Below are 19,573 nucleotides of genomic sequence, written 5' to 3' on the forward strand. Positions count from 1 at the left end.
TATGTATGTTACATACATACATGTATGTATGTAACATACATACATGTATGTTACATACATGTTACATACATACATGTATGTATGTATGTATGTATCTATACATACATACATACATGTATGTATGTATGTATGTATGTATGTATGTATGTATGTATGTATGTATGTATGTATGTATGTATGTATGTATGTATGTATGTATAGATTACTATACATACATATAGTAATCTATACTACATGTATGTATGTATAGATTACTACCTTTTAGGTAGATTACTACCTTTTTTGAGTAATCTACCAAAAAAGGTAGATTACTCTACCTTTTTTGGTAGAGTAATCTACCAAAAAAGGTAGATTACTCTACCTTTTTTGTAGAGTAATCCTTTACTCTTTCTAACCATTTCAAATAAATATATTAATATATTCATAGAATATATTTATTCTACCTAAATATATTAGATAGAACAGTAAAATAGTGCAACCTAAAAAAACAAATACAAATTTTTCCCCTCTGAAGATCAACATGTACCTGAGCATAGCCTGCATTATGTGTGGAGCTCTATCTCACATTATTTCACGTTGGTGTTTTAGCTTAAAAAATAACTTCAAATTTAGTCATCAACTTTTTCATTGTAAATTTCAATCATCGCACCAAGTATCCTGTGGACTTTGTGTTTAAACACATTTTTAAGACGTAGATTTTCTATAATTGTGGAAATGTGAAAATTCTTCCAGTAGAGGTCGCCCCACAGCGGTGTGACTGAATATATGCTATACACTCACCAAAAAAAAAGAACAAAGTAAAAAATAATAATAATAAAAATAGAAGAAAAAAAGGTTAAAATATAAAAGGAGAGAATGAGCAGAGCCAAATAAGAAAAAATACACATTTACATTCAGAAATGGTTTTAGTGTAAGACGCTATTAGTAGTAACATTTACTTCATAGATTCTTACCAATATGTTGGCTACAAGTGAAAGAAAAAACAATAGTTAAAAATAAACTGGCAATGATGAATATTATACAGCAATTTCAGTAAACAAAGCGTGACATGTTAAAGCAAATAAATATGGCACCAACCGATATAAAGAAAAAAAAGGGTATTTTAAGTAACAGGTTCCAACTTGCACATTTGAAGAAGAGTGGTTTGCAAGCATTGCCAGCAGAGAGCAACATAAACAGACTGTCTCAAAGCCTGCCCACAGAAAACATATCGAGCAGGGGGTCCAGGCGGAGATTTGCATATGGCACCCTCTCCCCGGACCTACACAGGTCCAGGTTCCTGCAGACGTCACTGGTCGATGGTCTTTGTTTTCTCTCCACCTCCCGGAGGAGGAATACAAGTTTATCCTGCAGCCAGGGACGGGACGGTCGGGCTCCTCCGCCGCTGCTCTCCTCCGTCCGTGGGTGTGCAACTCGACTTTCTGTCCTGTATGGTGGACGTCTTGCTCAACACTTCTTTCTTGGATGATATGGGGGATCGTTCAAAAAGTAAGATTAAGGCTACTTTCATTTTGAGGAACATTTACTGTTTACCTCTGTTTTGACTCATTTGAAATATAATTTCTCGATCTTTTTTTATTATTATTTTATAAATACAGCGAAATTAACACTTGGGGAAAACACGTGGATTGCAATGTAATTATTCATATAAGATATTTTTTTTTAAATCTGCAAAATAACCTTGCATGATATGATCAATAATATTTAGCTTCTGCGTCTACAATATTCTAACGCCGCAGCTAATATTGTTGGAAGGGCGTTCGTGTTTGTTTTGCATTAGTTTCTTATAGGTTACAGTGGATCCAACATGCGTTTCATTAAAGTTTCACATTAATGTATTTCCTTTTCGTAGAGAAGTCGGGAATCGCAATGTGCGTGGGTTGTGGAAGTCAGATACATGACCAGTACATCCTGAGAGTTTCCCCGGACCTGGAGTGGCATGCAGCCTGCCTCAAGTGTGCAGAGTGCAAGCAGTATCTGGATGAGACGTGCACTTGCTTCGTCCGGGACGGAAAGACTTACTGTAAAAGAGATTATGCAAGGTAGAGAAGGCCACTGTGGAAGTTTGTGAAATTTATTATTAATAATATTAAGTATAATAATAAGAACAACAACAAAGAAGAGAAGCACGCAGTAGGTTTCAGTAACTGTGCTCACTTGAACATGCTGAGAAAAGCGTTGAGCTATTCAATAACAAATCCATATCTTTATGTATCTTTCTCAGATTGTTTGGCATCAAATGTGCAAAATGTGACTTGGGCTTCTGCAGCAGCGACCTGGTGATGAGGGCCCGAGGCAATGTGTATCACATGGAGTGTTTTCGGTGCTCGGTGTGCAGCCGACACCTCCTGCCGGGGGATGAGTTCTCGCTGCGGGACGACGAGCTTCTGTGTCAGGCCGATCACGGCTTGTTGGTGGAGCGGTCCTCTGCAGGAAGCCCGCTGAGCCCCGGGAACATTCACACCAGACCGCTGCACATTGCTGGTATACAGTAGTTATTATTATGATTACGACGATGATTATTAGTAATATTCCAAATTCAGTTGTTTTTTTTTCTTCTTCTCTGCAACACATTGCAAATTTGTTGCTCAAATTATTTCGTTTTAAATTTTTAAATGTCTTTCCCTTTAGATTCCATTTCGGTCCGGCACCCACCTCACCACCGGAACCACGTCCACAAGCAGTCCGAAAAGACCACCCGTGTCCGGACGGTGCTCAACGAGAAGCAGCTGCACACGCTGCGGACGTGCTACAACGCCAACCCGAGGCCGGACGCCCTGATGAAGGAGCAGCTGGTGGAGATGACCGGCCTCAGCCCCAGAGTGATCCGGGTCTGGTTCCAGAACAAGCGCTGCAAGGACAAGAAGAAGTCCATTCTGATGAAGCAGCTTCAGCAACAGCAGCAGAGCGACAAAACCGTACGCGAAGTGCAGTTCTTGATTCTTAAAACTTTATCGGAACGAGCAACACTGTAACCATTTCTTGATACAAGGAGAATTAGATAATGGTCAGATAATGTTTACATGTCTTGTTTGTAACAACAATAATGATAATATTGATTAGGGCCTAGTAGTTAAAACATTTTAAGACACATTTTGGAGACATAAAGGGGGATCTAAATTAATAATTAAGAATAAATAAAAATGTATAGTGAATGACATTTTTTAAATGAAATTTCGTTGTTTTTTTTCATGGAACGCATGTTTGCGTTCTTTATTTCCTAATGAAAGTGCTCTGTTCTGCGATGATATTTATTTATTAATTACATTATTTTTACATTCTTTTGATAGATTGCGAATTACACGTTTTCCCTAACGATGCAAGATCTTATATAACTATTTGCATTCCCTGCCAGAACCTGCAGGGCCTGACAGGCACTCCTCTGGTGGCTGGGAGTCCGATCCGGCACGATAACGCCGTGCAGGGGAATCCAGTGGAGGTGCAGACCTACCAGCCTCCCTGGAAAAGCCTCAGCGACTTTGCCCTGCAGACCGACTTGGACCAGCCTGCTTTCCAGCAACTGGTGGGCTACATTTGCATTCATAAGAGTGTTTTAAAATGCATGCAAAACACACAGCTGTAGTTGCATGAAAAGAAAGGAAGGAAGAAACTGTAGCATATGCATTATAATCCAGAAACAAATTTTGCAGCATTTACAAAAAAACAAAAAACAAAAAAAAAGCCTAAAACTCATGCTCTGATTTTAGTAGATAATCTTACAATTTAGGAAAAAGAGAAAGGGCCAAAAAGAAAAAATAATAGTTTGACCTTAATTATAAACTCCTAACCAAAATAAAAATCACAATATTATATCATTTTTCACTTGACTGATCCAGGCTGTTTCGCCCATAGGTTTCTTTCTCTGAGTCGGGCTCTTTGGGAAACTCCTCGGGCAGCGATGTGACCTCCCTGTCGTCTCAACTGCCGGACACACCGAACAGCATGGTTCCGAGTCCCGTCGACACGTGAGGAGGCGTCGGGGTCAGCTGGAGGCCCCCACCTCCACCCCCCACACACGAGCTCTCAGCCTCACCATCCAAACAAGGAAGCGCAAAAAGACCCCGTTGACATTAAATGGACCAGGATGGATTATGCTGCAGGATAGATTCCGCGCAGGTCCAAACTGGGAGGACTGGAGGACTGACTGCATCCTGGATACACGGCTGTAGATGAACACCAGGGGCTTTCCTCCTGTAAAGAAAAAAAAAAAAAAAAAAAAAAAAAAAAAAAAAAAAATCGTGCCAATAGCTACCTGGATATACTGGGAAGAATGTGATGGGATTCAAGCACATAAAGCCCATGCTGGACGTCTGAACGTCAAGGATTCCAGTATGTTTGTCAGAGAAACGCAACCTGTGTAGATGTGCATGATAAGTTTCACTAGACTGTTGTAAATTATTGGATCAGATGAAAGAGGTGCACCTCTCGCCTTTCTTATAGTAAAATAAGTTATTATTATTTATTATGAAGGCAAACATAACTGATCTTATAAATAAAACAATTGCTTACTGCATGCATAATCAATTTGTCAATTAATAAGTTAAAAAATATATATATATTTTTTTTTTTCATTGAAGTAAAGTGAACAAAATGAATGCTGTTGTCAGAGCAGGTGAAACTAAACAAAAAAAAATGTAAATGTTTTGATATGTAAATTGCCTATGAATAGTGAAGCTCGCGGGAATAAGAAGAGTTTGGTTTCTTAATTTAAAAAGTTATGGGGGTGACGTCATCCGTTGTAAGGGTGATCCTTAGCGACGATTGCAGCCGATGTGTTTTGGTGAAATTAGACAGATTTTAGCTGAAATTATGTCGAAGTTATAAGTTCTAAAGACAACACCGATTTTGAAGAATGCTCAAGACGTTCCACTTACTCCAGTAACGCAAGCAATTTGAAGAAAAAGCTAAATGATAATTTTTCAAAAGAGTTATAAATAGAAATCAAAGCTGAATTGTCTTTGTGAATTGTGAACATAAAAAAGAGCAAAATAATATGCTGAATGTTCTCACCGTGATATGTGAGGATAATAAACAGACGGAGAAATAATAATAATAATTATTCCTATAAAGCAAACTAATTTTTCCTTTCATAAACAATTTATCAAATAAGACACTAAGTTGCTTTTTAGTTGAAAATGGGGTAAAATTAATTAGTTGTGCGTGTCAGAGGAAGCAACGGATCGGCTCCAAATTTAGGACAAGCCTCAGAGATCTTACCTTTTGCTGGACTGATTTATGAACAGCGACATTTGCGAAGGTTTGAAGAGTTTGTTCAGAAAAGTGTTAAGACAAAAACCAGTAAAACTGGGAATGATGCTACACGTCTACGGAACGTATAGGCCATGATTGCAGAAAAATGGTACAAGATGCAAAAACGATAAATGAACCGGTAATAACCTCGCGCGACCCGTTTAAATTCGGAAGTGGAAGTAGGCCTTGTTAGGTTTCCAACAACAGAAAGATTTTTATTATTATATATATATATATTTTTAGGAATTCTGGAGATCAACTAATTAATGTCAAAACAACTAAAGTTTGCTGAAAACGTTAACTGGAAAAAACGTGTACACCAGCCCCTAATGAGATAAATATATTATAAAGCGAACCGTTGAAATGGCAGAAAGTTTGCAGCTGGAAATATAAAAGGCTGTTGCAAAGTAACAAAGCTGGCTTCGGGTTTGGCTTTGACATATTTTTATATCCGATATAATCTGCTTATGGTTTCTGAGCCAAGTGGATCAGTGACTGATCGTTGACAAGATATTATTAAGCTTTTGCCCCGTGTCACGGGTCAGCGAATCAGACACAATGGGTTGCGGCTGCTCTGTCGCTGGTGTGCTTTAGGGGTTTTGGATGTTTACGTTGGCTCCCTTTTCTAACATGACGGCCCTTTGCAGGCAGATTCAAAGCAAACTTTGCACGGGATTGCTGGAGTGATTTAAAGACACATTGGCTTCTACTTGGACAACAGCAATAGTACCATAGGCTACAAGAGTTGAGGCCTGTATTATTGGACTGCAAGTCTAGACGGTGTTCAGGCAGCGGCGGCCCCTTATCTGCATCTGGCATCACCTGTAAGGGATCCACTGAGTGGACTCTGAGCTAAACGCGCCGGAGCGCAGCGCTGAGGGGACTCCCATGCAGCCTGCGGACGCATCCCGGCGTGTCTTCAGTTTATTTTCATTCCAGCAGGAATCCTGAGCGACAAATAGCCGCTGGACAGGAGAGCACGCGGGTCAAGCCGGGAACTGACACACTACACCTCAGCAATTTGTTGGGGAGGATCGGTTTTAATCAGCCAGGGAAAAGGAGCCTCATTGAAATTAAAATAATTTATTTTTTTTTTAAAAAGAAAAGCAAAAAATAAAAATAACACCCCCCAACCCCCTTCTCTACTAGATTGGGAACTAGACTAAATATGCCAAAGATTTCAATACAGCAATAGGTCATCTTACAAAGAAAATACACATTCGCAAAATATTAGATAACGTAGAAAAAAAATGTCCACATACAAACCATAAACTTTTGAGATAGCCTATGCGTTTCAGCAATATATCATTTGAACATTTAACAGGCCCCAGATTTCAGCATTACTGATTTAAAGCAAACTTGAAAGAGCTGGAAGATGGTACCACTTTCACAGCGGGGAAAATAAGAGGCTCAGTTTGAATGTTTAGATCCCTACATTTCTCAAATACACATTCTGGTACTTATTCCGCTCTGGGAAAAACAAGAGATTACTGCATAAAAAAAAAAAAAAAAATTAAATCAGCTTTATGTGTGACAGTCACTTCATTCCGGTGTCTTTTGTAGTCGTGCACAAGCACCTATCCTACTTACTGAGGGACTGATTAGGTTATTACCTGGACCCAGACCGGTGGAGAACATGCCAAGACGCATGGCAGTTATGAGTGAAAATCAGGATTAGTCTATCCAAAATTATTTTTATTTCAAATCTGAGAAAAATGTCAGTTTCTCTTTACTCAAATACACCCTTTCAAATGGCAAAGTCAGATGAGATAAATCTTTCAGATGTGTATCATTTGGAAAGCTGTGCATATCCATCTGTCCATCTATGGAGGCGTGCCTTGTGTTTAAAATAAATCAGAGAAACAAGCGGACAGATAGTATTTTGAATAACTTTATTAACTGAAATATATTAGCTTGTAAATGACTCCTTGAACAACATGAAAACAATGATGACAAATTATGAAATTAAACATAAATCGTAAATATTTTCTGTATAACACTATGACTAGCAACATAAAGACTAGATAAACCATTCAGGTTCTTGTGATACAAAAACACAAATAAATTAACAGAAACAGTACAGAAAGTAATTGGCAAATTATAAATAACAGTATAAGAAAATGTTTTTCCCCCGACTAACTGCACAACAGGAAGAGGTGGATTCAAATGAAATGTTCAAACAGTAAATGAATTATCTGAAGAGCAAATATCTATTTTTTTTTAACAAAGTGCATAAATAACTTAAAAATAAGTTATTTAGACTAACACTACATACATATTAACTTGTAAATTGCTCCCACAAGCAGAACAATGTCATTACACTGTAAAAACCTCACAGATCTTTCGAATGAACTGTCAACTTTCAAATGACATAACAAACCATTCTGAGTCTATATCCAATAAATTAACAGAAACCGTACTAATGAAAATGACCGGCAAATTCTAAATAACTAAATGTATCCTATTTCTATGAATTGCACAAATGAAATAGATTGAAACGACTCAAGCCGTAAACTGACTAGTTGATTAGAAAGTAACTGGTATCTGTAAGCAGTATTTATGCTCATACAACACACATGTCATCTTGTAAGTTCCTCCTGTCAACAATAACAATGTAATTACCTTGCAATACAAAGAGATGAAAAAAATAAAATAAAATTAGTGGAGTAGTTAACGCATAAGTAACCACCAAAATACAACAAATTAACAGACAGTACTGATGAGAATGCTTGGCAACCTGTATATTACAGTATAGTTAAATGTTTTATTTCTATTAACTGTGCAACGGAAACAAATGAATGCAAAACAACGTAAGCCATAAACGGACTCTAGCAAAGTGTTCAAACTGTAAAGAAGTTTTTGTGCAAATTCTCTCTTTTGCATCAACAAGATTTCCAAGAAATCAAAATGGATGCAACACATAAGGCTTCGACCTATTTACATTTGACAAAGTCTAAAGATAAATCTATGAATGAAAAGACTGTCACCAAGAAATTACCCTCTGCAACTGTTTAACTGTGCTTTTTTTTTTTTTTTTTTAATTCAGAGCACAAGAGTTCAACTCCATCATTCCTCCTGCTTCTTGAGGAAAAACTGCAGGGCTGAGTCCCACTGATCTCTTGGAAAGCGGTAGGACAGCAGGCAGTCATTCTGCAGACATCGGGTAGCTGCACAGGGAAGAAAGGACAACCATTTATACACAGCGCCTGACAGAAATCCTTAATCTGTTAGAGTAGAATTTCTCCAATTAAAGGGACAAAATGTCCCGTTTAAAAAAAGACACAAGCTGGAAGAAACTCAACAGTATTATCTTAATAGAATAACTTACCGCTCTTATATATCTTAATCTCTGAGTCTTTCTCATTTGGAACACAGTCCTAGGAAAAATGAGAAGCTCTGTAAGTGAGGATGCAGTTATAATTTCTGAAAAAAATGTAATTACTTTTCTTAATTATACAACATACGAAAACGAAGTACCACTAAATGAAGGAAACGTTGAAGGTGAAGTGACAGTTCCATCTCTCTGTGATTTACTCAGCTATCCAGGATTAAGTTGCTCCACTCGGAGGAATGTTCCTGAGCTTAACACGGTTGAGGGCAGCGGGGCAAGACGCCATGCATTATTGGTTTGTTTGAAAGAAATGACAATGGCTTGTCTCCCTTTGAATGGAAGTTAATCGGTGTTTAAACAGCAGTGGCTGCAGCGTGGCGAGGAGGGCTTGTTGTCAGAGGAAGATGAAGGAGAAGAGATGTTTGCTGGGAGTTGAACCAGTGGCAGGTAAATCCACCATGAAGGAATCCATTCGTCTTGGTAAAAGCCTGCCGGCTGCAGATTCACCGGCGGCCCCGTCCGCCGCTTGTCAATTAGCTAATGGACTGCTAATGTGATTGAATTGTGCGAGGTGTGTGAATTAACCTAATTTCGATAGCTTATTTAAAAACAAGATGCTCGGAGTCATCAGCAGGTTGGATGAATATATTATCCAAGTCAATTTTTGTCTGAAAACATCTGGTAACATGGCATGACTTTTATGGTTCTATTTTCAATTTTAAATTTTTATGTTTTTTTACCTGAATGAAGGTAGCCAGTAGCACGCAGCTCATCTCCTGCTGCAGGATCGCCTTGTTGTGAGAGTTGTTGTAACAGGCCGAGATGAGGGTTGGAAACAACACTCTGATGAGACGTGGGTGGCTGAAGTACTGGAAGGGCAGCTGACAAAGTTTCTGCAGAACGCTGGGCTGGCGGCCAGACTGCACTATCACCTGGAACACACAACGAGCGAGTAGTCAGTCACTAAAACCCGTCAGTGGCACTGCTGGTTGTAAATCAGCACCCGCCGCCCCTCCCACACGTAAATCTGCCACTAAAACAACACACAAACAGCCATTAGGAAGAGACCTGTGGGGCAGAGCCTCCCACTGCACAATTACAGACTATAAAAAAAAAAACAATGGTGGGGATGTTTTTGCAGCACGTCAACAGTATGAGCAGAGCAACAGGGGGAGAAAATTGGAAGCGCAAACTGATGTTGTCATTAGCAATTCCAACTTAACTTTCAAGTCTCAGCTTAAGCTTCAAAGCACAGAGTCGGCGCAGGAGTTGAGCTCGGGTTAAGAGGGCATTCACAGTGCAACCCGGGCATGAAGGGGTGGAGCTGGAGGTGAAAGACGTGGTGTGCAAACTTCTACTAAGAACTTCCAGAAAGGAGCAAAGCCATTAACAGCTCCTCCCAGTTTTCCTCCGCTTTTTGTGAAGCTTTGACCCACCAATGGAGTTTTGATAATTTGGATTTCTCTTTAGGAATTGCAACCTGAGATGGTATGAGAAAAGTACTGAGAATGTTTATGTTTTACAATTTTGACAATGTCATCATTATGAGGGAGCAGCTGCTGCTAACAGGATTTTCCTATTATTTTACAACAAAACTCAAAACTATTAAGCTGACATTTTAAATAATATTGGATTAATTTAGCATCCAATATTAGCCATCGAAATGGCTAGCAAAAATCAAACAGACATGACATTCATGTACACACGGCCTAGAGCAGCGATTCCCAAGCTTTCATGCTTTCGGGCCAAAGCAAAAGAGGAAGAAACTCAGGACTCTTAAATTCTTTACTTGGTAATAACCTCTGTTACCAAATAAAGCTGATTTATCAGGGAATATTTTAGCAGTATTCAATACAGAGTGTCTTCATACACACAAAAAAGTCCCTCACTGGAACTTCATTGGACCCCATTTTTCACTAGAGCTCAAAAATGAGGTCCAAACCTAATGAGCCGGTCATCTCCCCTGAACTTGAGACGGCCATCATCAACCATCTGAGAGCCAGGAGGGTCAACATGCTAAATCTTGGCTGCGCAGGTTTACAGGTACAGGCCGACAGGACCGGTGACTTAACATCAATGGAAACCAGAAGGCTGCGTTGAGGTCCCACAGACCAAGCGACATAAATCCAAAAGATTTACAAGATTTTAACAAATACACACTAATGCCCTTTCATTGGCTCCTCCCCCCCTTTCTGACAATGCACTCCAAGTTTGAGGCGCAGGATAAACAAAGCGATAAGTCATTGCTTTTATCAGTTTAAAGAGAGGCGCCGCGGAGTTGCCCTCTTTTTTTTTGTGTTTGCGTTTCAAAGAACACAAAACAGTTTCATTTCCGATCATTACTTAAAAAGAATTTGTAAGAACAGGTTAGTCTCAACTCAGCCGTCGTAGAAATACTTAAAAAAAATGTTGAGAGCAGTGCTAGGTATGTCAATTTGAAATATTACAATCTGCTAAGATGAGTCACTGTGGGAATATTTTCTTCCATTTTTCTGATATCTACTGAAATGCTGGAGAATTTTTAAGGATTTTTGGAACTAGACTTTGATTTTTACTAGTTTAGATACTGACCTGCCTATGTTAATATTTCTATGCTACTTTTCACCACACCAGTGAATTAGTTACATTTTATCTTGACATCCCATTGGAAAACAGAAAGCCTTCATTTAGACAGCTAAATACTCCAAAATGTGAACTCCAAATATAATTATGCAACAGCAGAAGAATCTCACCATTCTACTGTTTGGATTTATAGCATTTATGTACAATAATTTAATGTCACAGTATGTAGTAGATATTTGAGGTGGAGCTCAGAGGCAAACTCAATCTCAGATGATGCATCTTCATTCAGTCTTCAGCTGCTTAAACAAATTGTCCAGCCTCAAGTGCCTGACGGAGAAAGACGTAAAACAAAAGCTGGTGGTGGCGAGAGTCTGGAGGTAGACAGAACCGTCAGTTTTCCAGGTGAAGAGTCACAACAGGATCTAAAACAACATCCATACTGAAACTAAGCAGTTTAGGTATCTCCAGCTCAAAGCTCAGCATCATAAAAATAACAACTGGGCTCTGAATCTGTGCATCTGGTCCACGTTTAACAGAGAATCCTGAGAAAACTCAAGTGCCGTGGCTGCTCTGTTCTTTCTTAAGTTCGAAGTCCTGGCTTTTTTCTAAACAGGTTTATAGTGCTTCGACCGCATGACTTCCCCAGTCTGCGACCACAAAGAGTGTGTAAAATTAATGTTCTGAAACAAACAAATTCCTGCCGAGACCTTTCGTGGAAGTAGAGTCAATAACAGGCGATAAAAACAGCCATATTTTACCTGACAATTAAAATAAAACAACATTTCTTGCTCAACACTCTCTTGAAAAAAAAAAAAAGTATTTACATAAGATGCAGAGCTCAACACGTAAGGGTATTTTTATAGGTGTTGCTTTGTCCAGACACCCCCAACACCTTAGGAGGAACTGGAGGTAAAGTAGGGCCATATATCTGACACTTGAACTCACAATACAAACCAGATCCAGTGGAACATCTTTACTGATAACACAGGCAGCAGAGCAGACACACACAGTTACTGTTTAGTGTGTGTGTGTGTGTGTTTTTTTTTCCCCCAAAGACTTCTACAATGGCTGTGTAAACTTCATTCAGACTACGCTAGTGGCAGACATTGACAAAGCCACTTCAACTTCAGGTTTAAGGTACCCATCAGTTTTAAAACCCTGTGAAACCCTCTGTTTACGCAATAAAACTAAACAACTCTTATTTATCTCTATGAGCAAATGCTGTCATTCCAACATAGATTCTGCTGCTGATTACTGGGCTCTGAAACTAACATGACAACAGTATTACAAATGAAAACTTCACGCTGAAAGGTTTATAGGGATTAAAAACATCCGCCGCTTCACTTAAAAGTTTGTTGGACCTGAATTTACCCTTAAAGCGGAGTGTAAATCATGTACCAAACTAACAATCGGGCATTCTCCTGCCAGTTAGTGGAGCGTGCGTGAACGACAGTGTTCCTCTGTCTCCGTTTACTCTGCTGGGTGATGCAGTTAGTGTATTCCCCGCTGCTGGCTCCCGATGGTCTGCACGAGCTACACTTACCCTGCAGGCAGAGGGCTTGGTTGTCTTGCCAGTAATGGACTGCTGAAGGAAGAGTTTCGACATCAGGTTAACAGGAATTATAGACCTTAAGCTTGACTCTGGCCTGCAGGGTGAAGGAAACGCCCTCAAAGAGAATGGGAAGAAGAGGACTGAAGAGGACTGAGGCTGAGTTCTGGTGCATGATCAACACTCTGTCAAGAGATGATCCATAATCCACATCTGCCACAATCAGAGATATTGTGGAAGATTTTGTAAAGCTGTGGTGCAAATCTGGTATAAATTTTGTCTGACTGTACCAAATCTCTTCATGTAATATATATAAACAATCTAAACTCAGGTTTTTTCTACTTTCTAGGCTAATTGAAAATTTGACAAATATATTTACTACTTAAACTTCACAGTTTCATAAGTTTAGGTTAGAAACTGTTTATCTTAAACTTAAAAGAAATTAAAACATGTTATTTACTACTACTTTACAAAACAGCATTGCTTGCAAATTTGCTGATTATTTTGCTGTTATCTTAACATAAACATGTTTACTACGCAGTATTTTAAATTGTCTTCAGCATATTTAGAATTAATATCATTTGTAGTATTACTAAAACAGTAATACTACTGTTCTAACTATTTTCTTTATTAACTTTGGAACTCTGGTCGGTCTTTTTGTAATCTCAAAGTCATTATATTCAGCATAAGAAACTCTCAAAAATGACAGAACAGAGCAACCTTTCTGTAATATGTTCAGCTTCCTGTTATCTTCCAACACCTAAATCCTGCTTGCAGCAGCCCAAATTAATAGTCAACTTGTTTCCATAGAAATATATTGTCCACAATGTTCCAACATCCCTTGTGCTTCAACTTTTAAACTCATAGATAGCGAGAATAGCTAATCTAGTTTTAATAATTGGCTATGGCTGGTGATCTACAGGTCAAATACTGAAAAAAAATCCAGATTTTTAAAAAATAAATGTTTAATAAATGCATCAAAACTGAAAAGTTTGATGTTTTCACCTCTACCAATTAGCAAATCAACACCATATTCTTTCACTTTTTCTTGTGAGTATAGGAATGATCGGTTAGAAAAATATGCAAAACTACATAATTTGCTTTCTTCTGGATTTCAAACTGCTACCTCTCCCAAGGTACTTTCAGCACATTTGATTAATTTCTGTTACATTTAAAACCCTCACTTAAACAAAGTTAAGACATACGAGTCAGCATAGTTAGCAGGTCAACTCTAAAAATAACTAAATCTGGCCAGTAAAAGCCTGATTGGTGCACCTCTAACAAGCACAAAGAGGTCTCTGGATATAGCGAAGGACACAAATAATGCTGCATTAAAACAACCTAAAATAGAGAAGAGTGGTTTTGATGCTCATTTTACTTGAGTGGAACTGGTGGTTTTCCATGAGCTGAAAAAACAAACCCAATGTTTTTCTAAGATTTCCACACTCTAAAACTGCTTGTGTCTTTTTGAAAAGTAAGCCAGAATCAAAAGGGTTAACATTTCACCAGTTAACAATTATCATCTCATCAGCTATAAGACCCAGCACATCATCAGTACAGATGAATCATGAATGAATCACTGGAGATAAAGACATGAAGATTACCGGTACATCTTTCTTCTAGCAGAAAAAGGAAGTACAGTAATTTGTTCCTGACAAGACATTTATTTAGCCGTGTTTGTTCATCACATCTCCACTGGTGCATTTGGGAGACAAAAAACATACATGGCTACATATGCCCCAATAAGCAGCGATGCTACTAGATAGACAAACAAACAAAAAACAAAACAAAACACATAATCCTAGTACGTCACTCTTTCAAAGTTTTTTTTTTTCCTTTGCAAGACAGTTGAATTACCCATGCCTGTTCAAAGCTGAGGGAATACATCCAGACGTATAGGTCTGCTTCAAAGTTCTGCTTTTTATGAGCAGCTCTATTTCTAAAGTATGTGTATAAACAAAAGCTAGTGTGCCGACAGTGAATCAGCAGTCTCTGTGACTGCAAAGGCCTCGGGTCGGGCCGCTTTTGTGTCCTGCCAATGCTTACATTAGCTGGAGAAAAGCTCAAGCTGCTCTAAATATTCCTTGTTGAAGCCATCCATCTTGGTGAAGAACTGAATGGGCGCATTCCAGGAACTGGACCACTGGCAAAGATCAACTGTGTGAAGTTGGATTGGATCTTGTTTCCTGACAATCTATACTTAAATGTGTTTTCTTTTAAACCCAGCAGCAAGGTGAAAGGAGTTTTGTTTTCGGTTCTTCGAAGGGAAGAAATAAAAAAATAAAAAAAACATAATTTCTTAATGTGAGCAAGAATTAAATATTATTTGTTTGGCTGTCATTTACACTTAATTTACATCATAACTTATTCAACTATTTATTTTATTACACTAACTGGATTTAAAATGAAAGATGGTTAGATTTATTCATTCTAATAATGAAAAACAATAAGCTTCAGGAAGGAATTTTAAAGATAAATAAAGCAAAAATGAAGATGCAATTAGCCAATAAACTGCTTTAGATTTAAATACAGGACGTTGCTCGCGTGGGTCAGGCTTAGTCTAATCAAAGCCCAGTCAACTGTAGCATGGCTAATCAGGGGCCCGGTAGACGGGCCATGCATGACAGCCAGCTACACAGCAGCCAGGTCTGCTTCATCACATCCTGCTCACTTCCACAGAGCCCCCTAAGTAGTTGTAACACTGGGGCAAGAATACTGCTCTGCTTTTCCAGGTGAGAACAAAGGCTCACTCTGTGGGACAATGAACGACACACAGACCAAAAGCAGGAAGGTGCCAAGGCATGAATCTTTAAACGGGTGCTTTTTGTTACAATTACAAAACTACACCCTTTTTCTGACAAATAATACATGAGAGGAACAATAGTAAGATGATATCATCAGCCTATTCTCCCTAAAATCGACAACTTTACACTCCTCAAAGGATCCCTGAGCTGAATAAAAAAGAAAAAAAGATGAGATCAAAACTGAACAAATTTAACATGGGAGAGAAAAAAAGCAGCAAGAATCGTCCAGATTAATCATCATTTACAGGAGCACGTCCATAAATTAGAATGTCTGATGAATTAATGAATTTCACAAATTATATTCAAAAGTGAAACACGTAGACAGACATACCCATTTTAAGCATTTCATATTGTTGTAGCACATATTCCGGATTCATCGTTGTGTTAGTGGCTCTTGAAGCACCGAATCCAGCAACTGACCAAGTCTTGTGCAGCTCCTTTAAACTCTTGAACTGGTTTTACTTTACAAAACTTTTCAAGAATAAAGGTATCCCTGTTGCTTACAGCTTTTCTTCTCTCACAGTTCCACTTAACGCTCCATTCCGGAAAACGACTCCTCAATACGGCCATAACAAAACAGTTCTGAATTAAAACTCATTTTCCTCGTAATATTTTTTTTTTCTATTTTGAATTTATAGATGAGGTTCACTTTTTCAATTGAATTTTATTTTTAAAATATTTTAATGTATTTGTAACCTATGTAAATCACATCCAATATTTACAGATTTTGGTTGTCGTGCTATAATTTCATTAATATGTATGCCCTTTTATGACACTTTTAAACATTTGTGAGACAAACATAAAATAACCCCCCTAAAACGATCACATTTATATGGCAAATGGCTATAATCTTTCATTATATTAATCATTTGATTTAAAAAACACTACAATAATCAGCAGTCTGAGTGGGTGGTTTACCTGGTTGTCTGGGTGGTTAACAGTGAAGTATCCCACACAGATGATGACTTCGTGAAGAAGCTCTTCAGAGGAATGTTGGGTACAGTACCAGAGCAGCGAGCTGACGATGTGTCGGAACGCCAGAGAGAGGCCCTCAGCACCAAGAACAGACTGGCCGAACAAGGGACAAAACAAATCAGTGAGCGCTCACTCTAATTTAAACGTGAGGTGATTTATTTAATTTCACCTTGATTATTTCTAGTACCAACCAAACAAACAATACAACAAAACAATACAAAGCCATAAAAGTTTAGAACTTCTGTTGGTGAAAATGTACAAGATATAAAGAAGTAAATCAAACAGAGCATACATGTAAAACAGCCAAATCCTCCTTAGAAGCAGAGATACAAGGAGGAGCTCAGAGAGTATTTATTAAACATGCCAGTGTGACAGAGCACCGTAAGATCATTGCAATTTGCACTAAAGGTTTGGGTGCGTTAAACAGCTGTAAACAATATCTGAGGCGCGGGTTGGAGGGCTAACAACCAAATTTAGGAGTTTAAGTTTTTGTTTTATCTCAGTGCCATTATAGGTATTAAATATGTATAATTACTTTAACAATTTAAAAATAGTAACAAAATCCGGGTTCAAAAGTCACAGACAAAAGAGGACAGATTTCCAAGATCCCGGATAAGATACAGCTTACTCCGTCCGATCGCATCCGTCACAATACAAGTCATTTCCATTTCATTCGACCCTTTAAATTCTCCCTTGAACACCAATTCGTGAGCTGATGCAGCAGAAGGGCGAGCCAGCGGCTTAAATTTTGATCAACCGATCGCTACTGATATGTATAAGCTGTCACAGAGAAGTAATGGGAAACACAAGGTGATTACAAGTCCCAGCCAAAAAAGCAACATAATTTAAAATGTTCATAAAACTTTGGCAGGGAAAATGCTTTCATTTCCAGCTGTTTTGAGTTGACTGAATATGGCGGGTCAGTGACAGGAAGCTGCTTCAAAGTAATTACCCCAAGGCATTAAAATAATTAACAGCATTCTGGCTTGCTTGTGTGGCTCTTAGTTTGTGTGGCAACTTAAGAAAGCAAAGCTGTCACGCTCTCCTCCACAGAGTGGGTAATGTATGGCTCCTTGTACAGTGATAATCACTTGTGTTTCATCCCAACTTCTTCCACTGGGCTCTCTAATCCTCCCCGAGAACATGACCCGGGGTCAAAGGTTTCCTGTGTTTACGTTCACAGGTCAAATTAGTCCCACTGAGAACAACTTCTCTTTGAATGGCTAGCATTAACAGGCTTCAAGAATATGTTTATGTGGTCCAGAGGGGAGATTTAAACACTTTTGGGCAATATTATTGAGAACCTTCTACAAACACTTCAGTGGAATTGTCATTTCATGATGTATGTCCATTTTGAAGGTATTGGCAGTAAAAATAAAAATGACGGTCTGCTACAATACGAGAAGATTTTATAAAAAAAAAAAAAAGTAAAAAAAATAAAATAAAGAAAAGTAAAATAAAATATAAAAAAAAATAAATACCTGAAATGCCGATAGGTCAAGAATGGCAAAACTGTTGAGGAACCGGATGCCGTGTATAGCCACCTGGATGACCCCAGGGCCGTAGGGTCCTTGAGTCTGAGAGGCAGACTCTGGCGAGAAACTGTGCAGCAGGATGCAATAAAGAGTATGCACCACTCCCACCAGGTCAGTGGACTGCAAAACGGCTGTAAGTCCAGTTGGATCCTGCCGTTTATTGTCGAAAATATTGGGACCCCTGGTGGAGGAAAAAAAATTATTGAGCTGTTTAACAGAAAATTAATATTTCAATTAGCAACAGAACATACTTTTTTCAACTTTTTTTTTTTTTTTTTTTTTACACAAAAACACTTAGAAAGAACTTCGACTGAGCCGTGTTACATTGACATAGAATAAGATTAGACATGAACTACTTATGCTCCGGAGAATCAGGACAGCCTGGGCGAGACTGCAGAGTGTGTATGTGCTTATAACATTTTTTTTTTGCTGCCGATGAACTTTTAGAGTGATGCACTCTGCTGGAGAGGGAAAGTCTAGACCTCCCGTGAGGCAAGGTTTATAGCAAAAATCGCTTCATGGAAATTATTTAGATTCCTATAAAGCATGTCGAGAACTATAGACAAGACGTTCTTTGAATATCTTTAATTGATATCAACCCCACATGTACTTGATTATATCCACAATATTGACAAGAGACGGGAAAGCAACATGCTGATCAGCAGAAATAAGACAAGGCAACAACTCATGACCAGCTTGGAAAACATTTCACTTTCAGTAAATGCATCAAAAATAACATCAAACTGCAAGTTTAGTTTACATTGTCTTACTGGCACACAGTCAGCCCACTGGTACCTAAATCTGCTTTGGCAAGGAATTTGGAGCAAATGAGCAAAAGGATCTGTTTTCACAGGTACCTCTCAAGAACATGTCTACAACTTTTGAAGACACTTTGTCTAAATGTGCCAAATCAACTACACAGCTTCTTACCATGTGACACATACGGACTGATTAATTAGATGACATCTGAAGGCAATTTGTTGCACTGGATCTTATTAGGTATTGTTTTTTTTTTCCTCATTTTTTTATTTGGTGCAAATTTTGAAACATATCTCTCCTTTCAGTTTACTTTTATGAAATCCTTTGTGTTGGTCTATTGCATAAAATCCCAATTAAATAAAATGAATAGCCAAAAAATGTCATAAATGATTAAAGAGCTGAATACTTTTGCAAGGTCAGTTTGGCTTATACTTGAAGGTTTTTACTACGCAATAGTAAAAGGCATCCATAAATAAACTTTGATTGATAGCTATATAGATGTATTTCAAAATAAAAAAATAGCATCGTAATACTGTGTATCCAAAACAATTAAGTAGTAATTGCCATTAATTAGGCCTTCTCGGGTATTGTGCGCCCAGTAAAAGCGTTCAGCTACTGAAGTCAGACTATTTAAGACCCCTGCAGCAGCAGCATCTATGATTTGCAGCCATGTACAACAGGAGTGTGTTTGACCTCGGGATGAAACCTGCAGTGCATGCTGATACTTGATGTTAGCCAACAGGCTTTGTGTGAAATATGCTGCTAGGCGAGAACAGAGCCTCTAAATGCGATTATAATCCCCTGACAC

The 19,573-nt window shown here is 38.4% G+C and overlaps 2 protein-coding genes across 9 annotated transcripts in view; one reads left to right on the forward strand and one right to left on the reverse strand.

The window, feature by feature from the left end:
- Positions 1 to 884: 884 nt before the first annotated feature.
- On the forward strand, positions 885 to 4,509 carry LOC103147829 (insulin gene enhancer protein ISL-2A). 2 transcript variants are annotated; one of them, XM_007566362.2, is made up of 6 exons: positions 885 to 1,488; positions 1,853 to 2,042; positions 2,225 to 2,484; positions 2,632 to 2,918; positions 3,356 to 3,523; positions 3,853 to 4,509. In XM_007566362.2, the coding sequence occupies exons 1-6, from the start codon at positions 1,242 to 1,244 to the stop codon at positions 3,967 to 3,969; spliced, it is 1,269 nt and encodes a 422-aa protein (XP_007566424.2). In that variant the 5' UTR covers positions 885 to 1,241; the 3' UTR covers positions 3,970 to 4,509. The 2 variants fall into 2 exon arrangements, with proteins under 2 accessions (XP_007566424.2, XP_016534291.1); XM_016678805.1 differs by having other exon boundaries at positions 1,372 to 1,488; positions 1,858 to 2,042.
- Positions 4,510 to 7,125: 2,616 nt separating this feature from the next.
- Positions 7,126 to 19,573, reverse strand: part of scaper (S-phase cyclin A-associated protein in the ER) — a 66,434-nt gene continuing 53,986 nt past the window's right edge. For all 7 annotated transcript variants that reach the window (XM_007566364.2, XM_016678813.1, XM_007566363.2 and 4 more), the window contains 5 exons: positions 17,953 to 18,187; positions 16,415 to 16,564; positions 9,322 to 9,513; positions 8,579 to 8,627; positions 7,126 to 8,417 (listed from right to left, as the gene is read on the reverse strand). In XM_007566364.2, coding sequence (XP_007566426.1) covers positions 8,317 to 8,417; positions 8,579 to 8,627; positions 9,322 to 9,513; positions 16,415 to 16,564; positions 17,953 to 18,187 — 727 coding nt within the window. In that variant the 3' untranslated portion in view covers positions 7,126 to 8,316. The remainder of the gene's footprint in view (positions 8,418 to 8,578; positions 8,628 to 9,321; positions 9,514 to 16,414; positions 16,565 to 17,952; positions 18,188 to 19,573) is intronic.

Source organism: Poecilia formosa, unplaced genomic scaffold, assembly GCF_000485575.1.
Source record: "Poecilia formosa unplaced genomic scaffold, Poecilia_formosa-5.1.2 Scaffold191, whole genome shotgun sequence".
Lineage (NCBI taxonomy): Eukaryota > Metazoa > Chordata > Actinopteri > Cyprinodontiformes > Poeciliidae > Poecilia > Poecilia formosa.

Coding starts and splice junctions, on each gene's coding strand:
- LOC103147829 (XM_007566362.2), top strand. CDS start 1,242: ATGGCACCCTCTCCCCGGACCTACACAGGTCCAGGTTCCTGCAGACGT. Junction 2,485..2,631: donor CAGACCGCTGCACATTGCTG/GTATACAGTAGT, acceptor CTTTCCCTTTAG/ATTCCATTTCGGTCCGGCAC. Junction 3,524..3,852: donor AGCCTGCTTTCCAGCAACTG/GTGGGCTACATT, acceptor TTTCGCCCATAG/GTTTCTTTCTCTGAGTCGGG.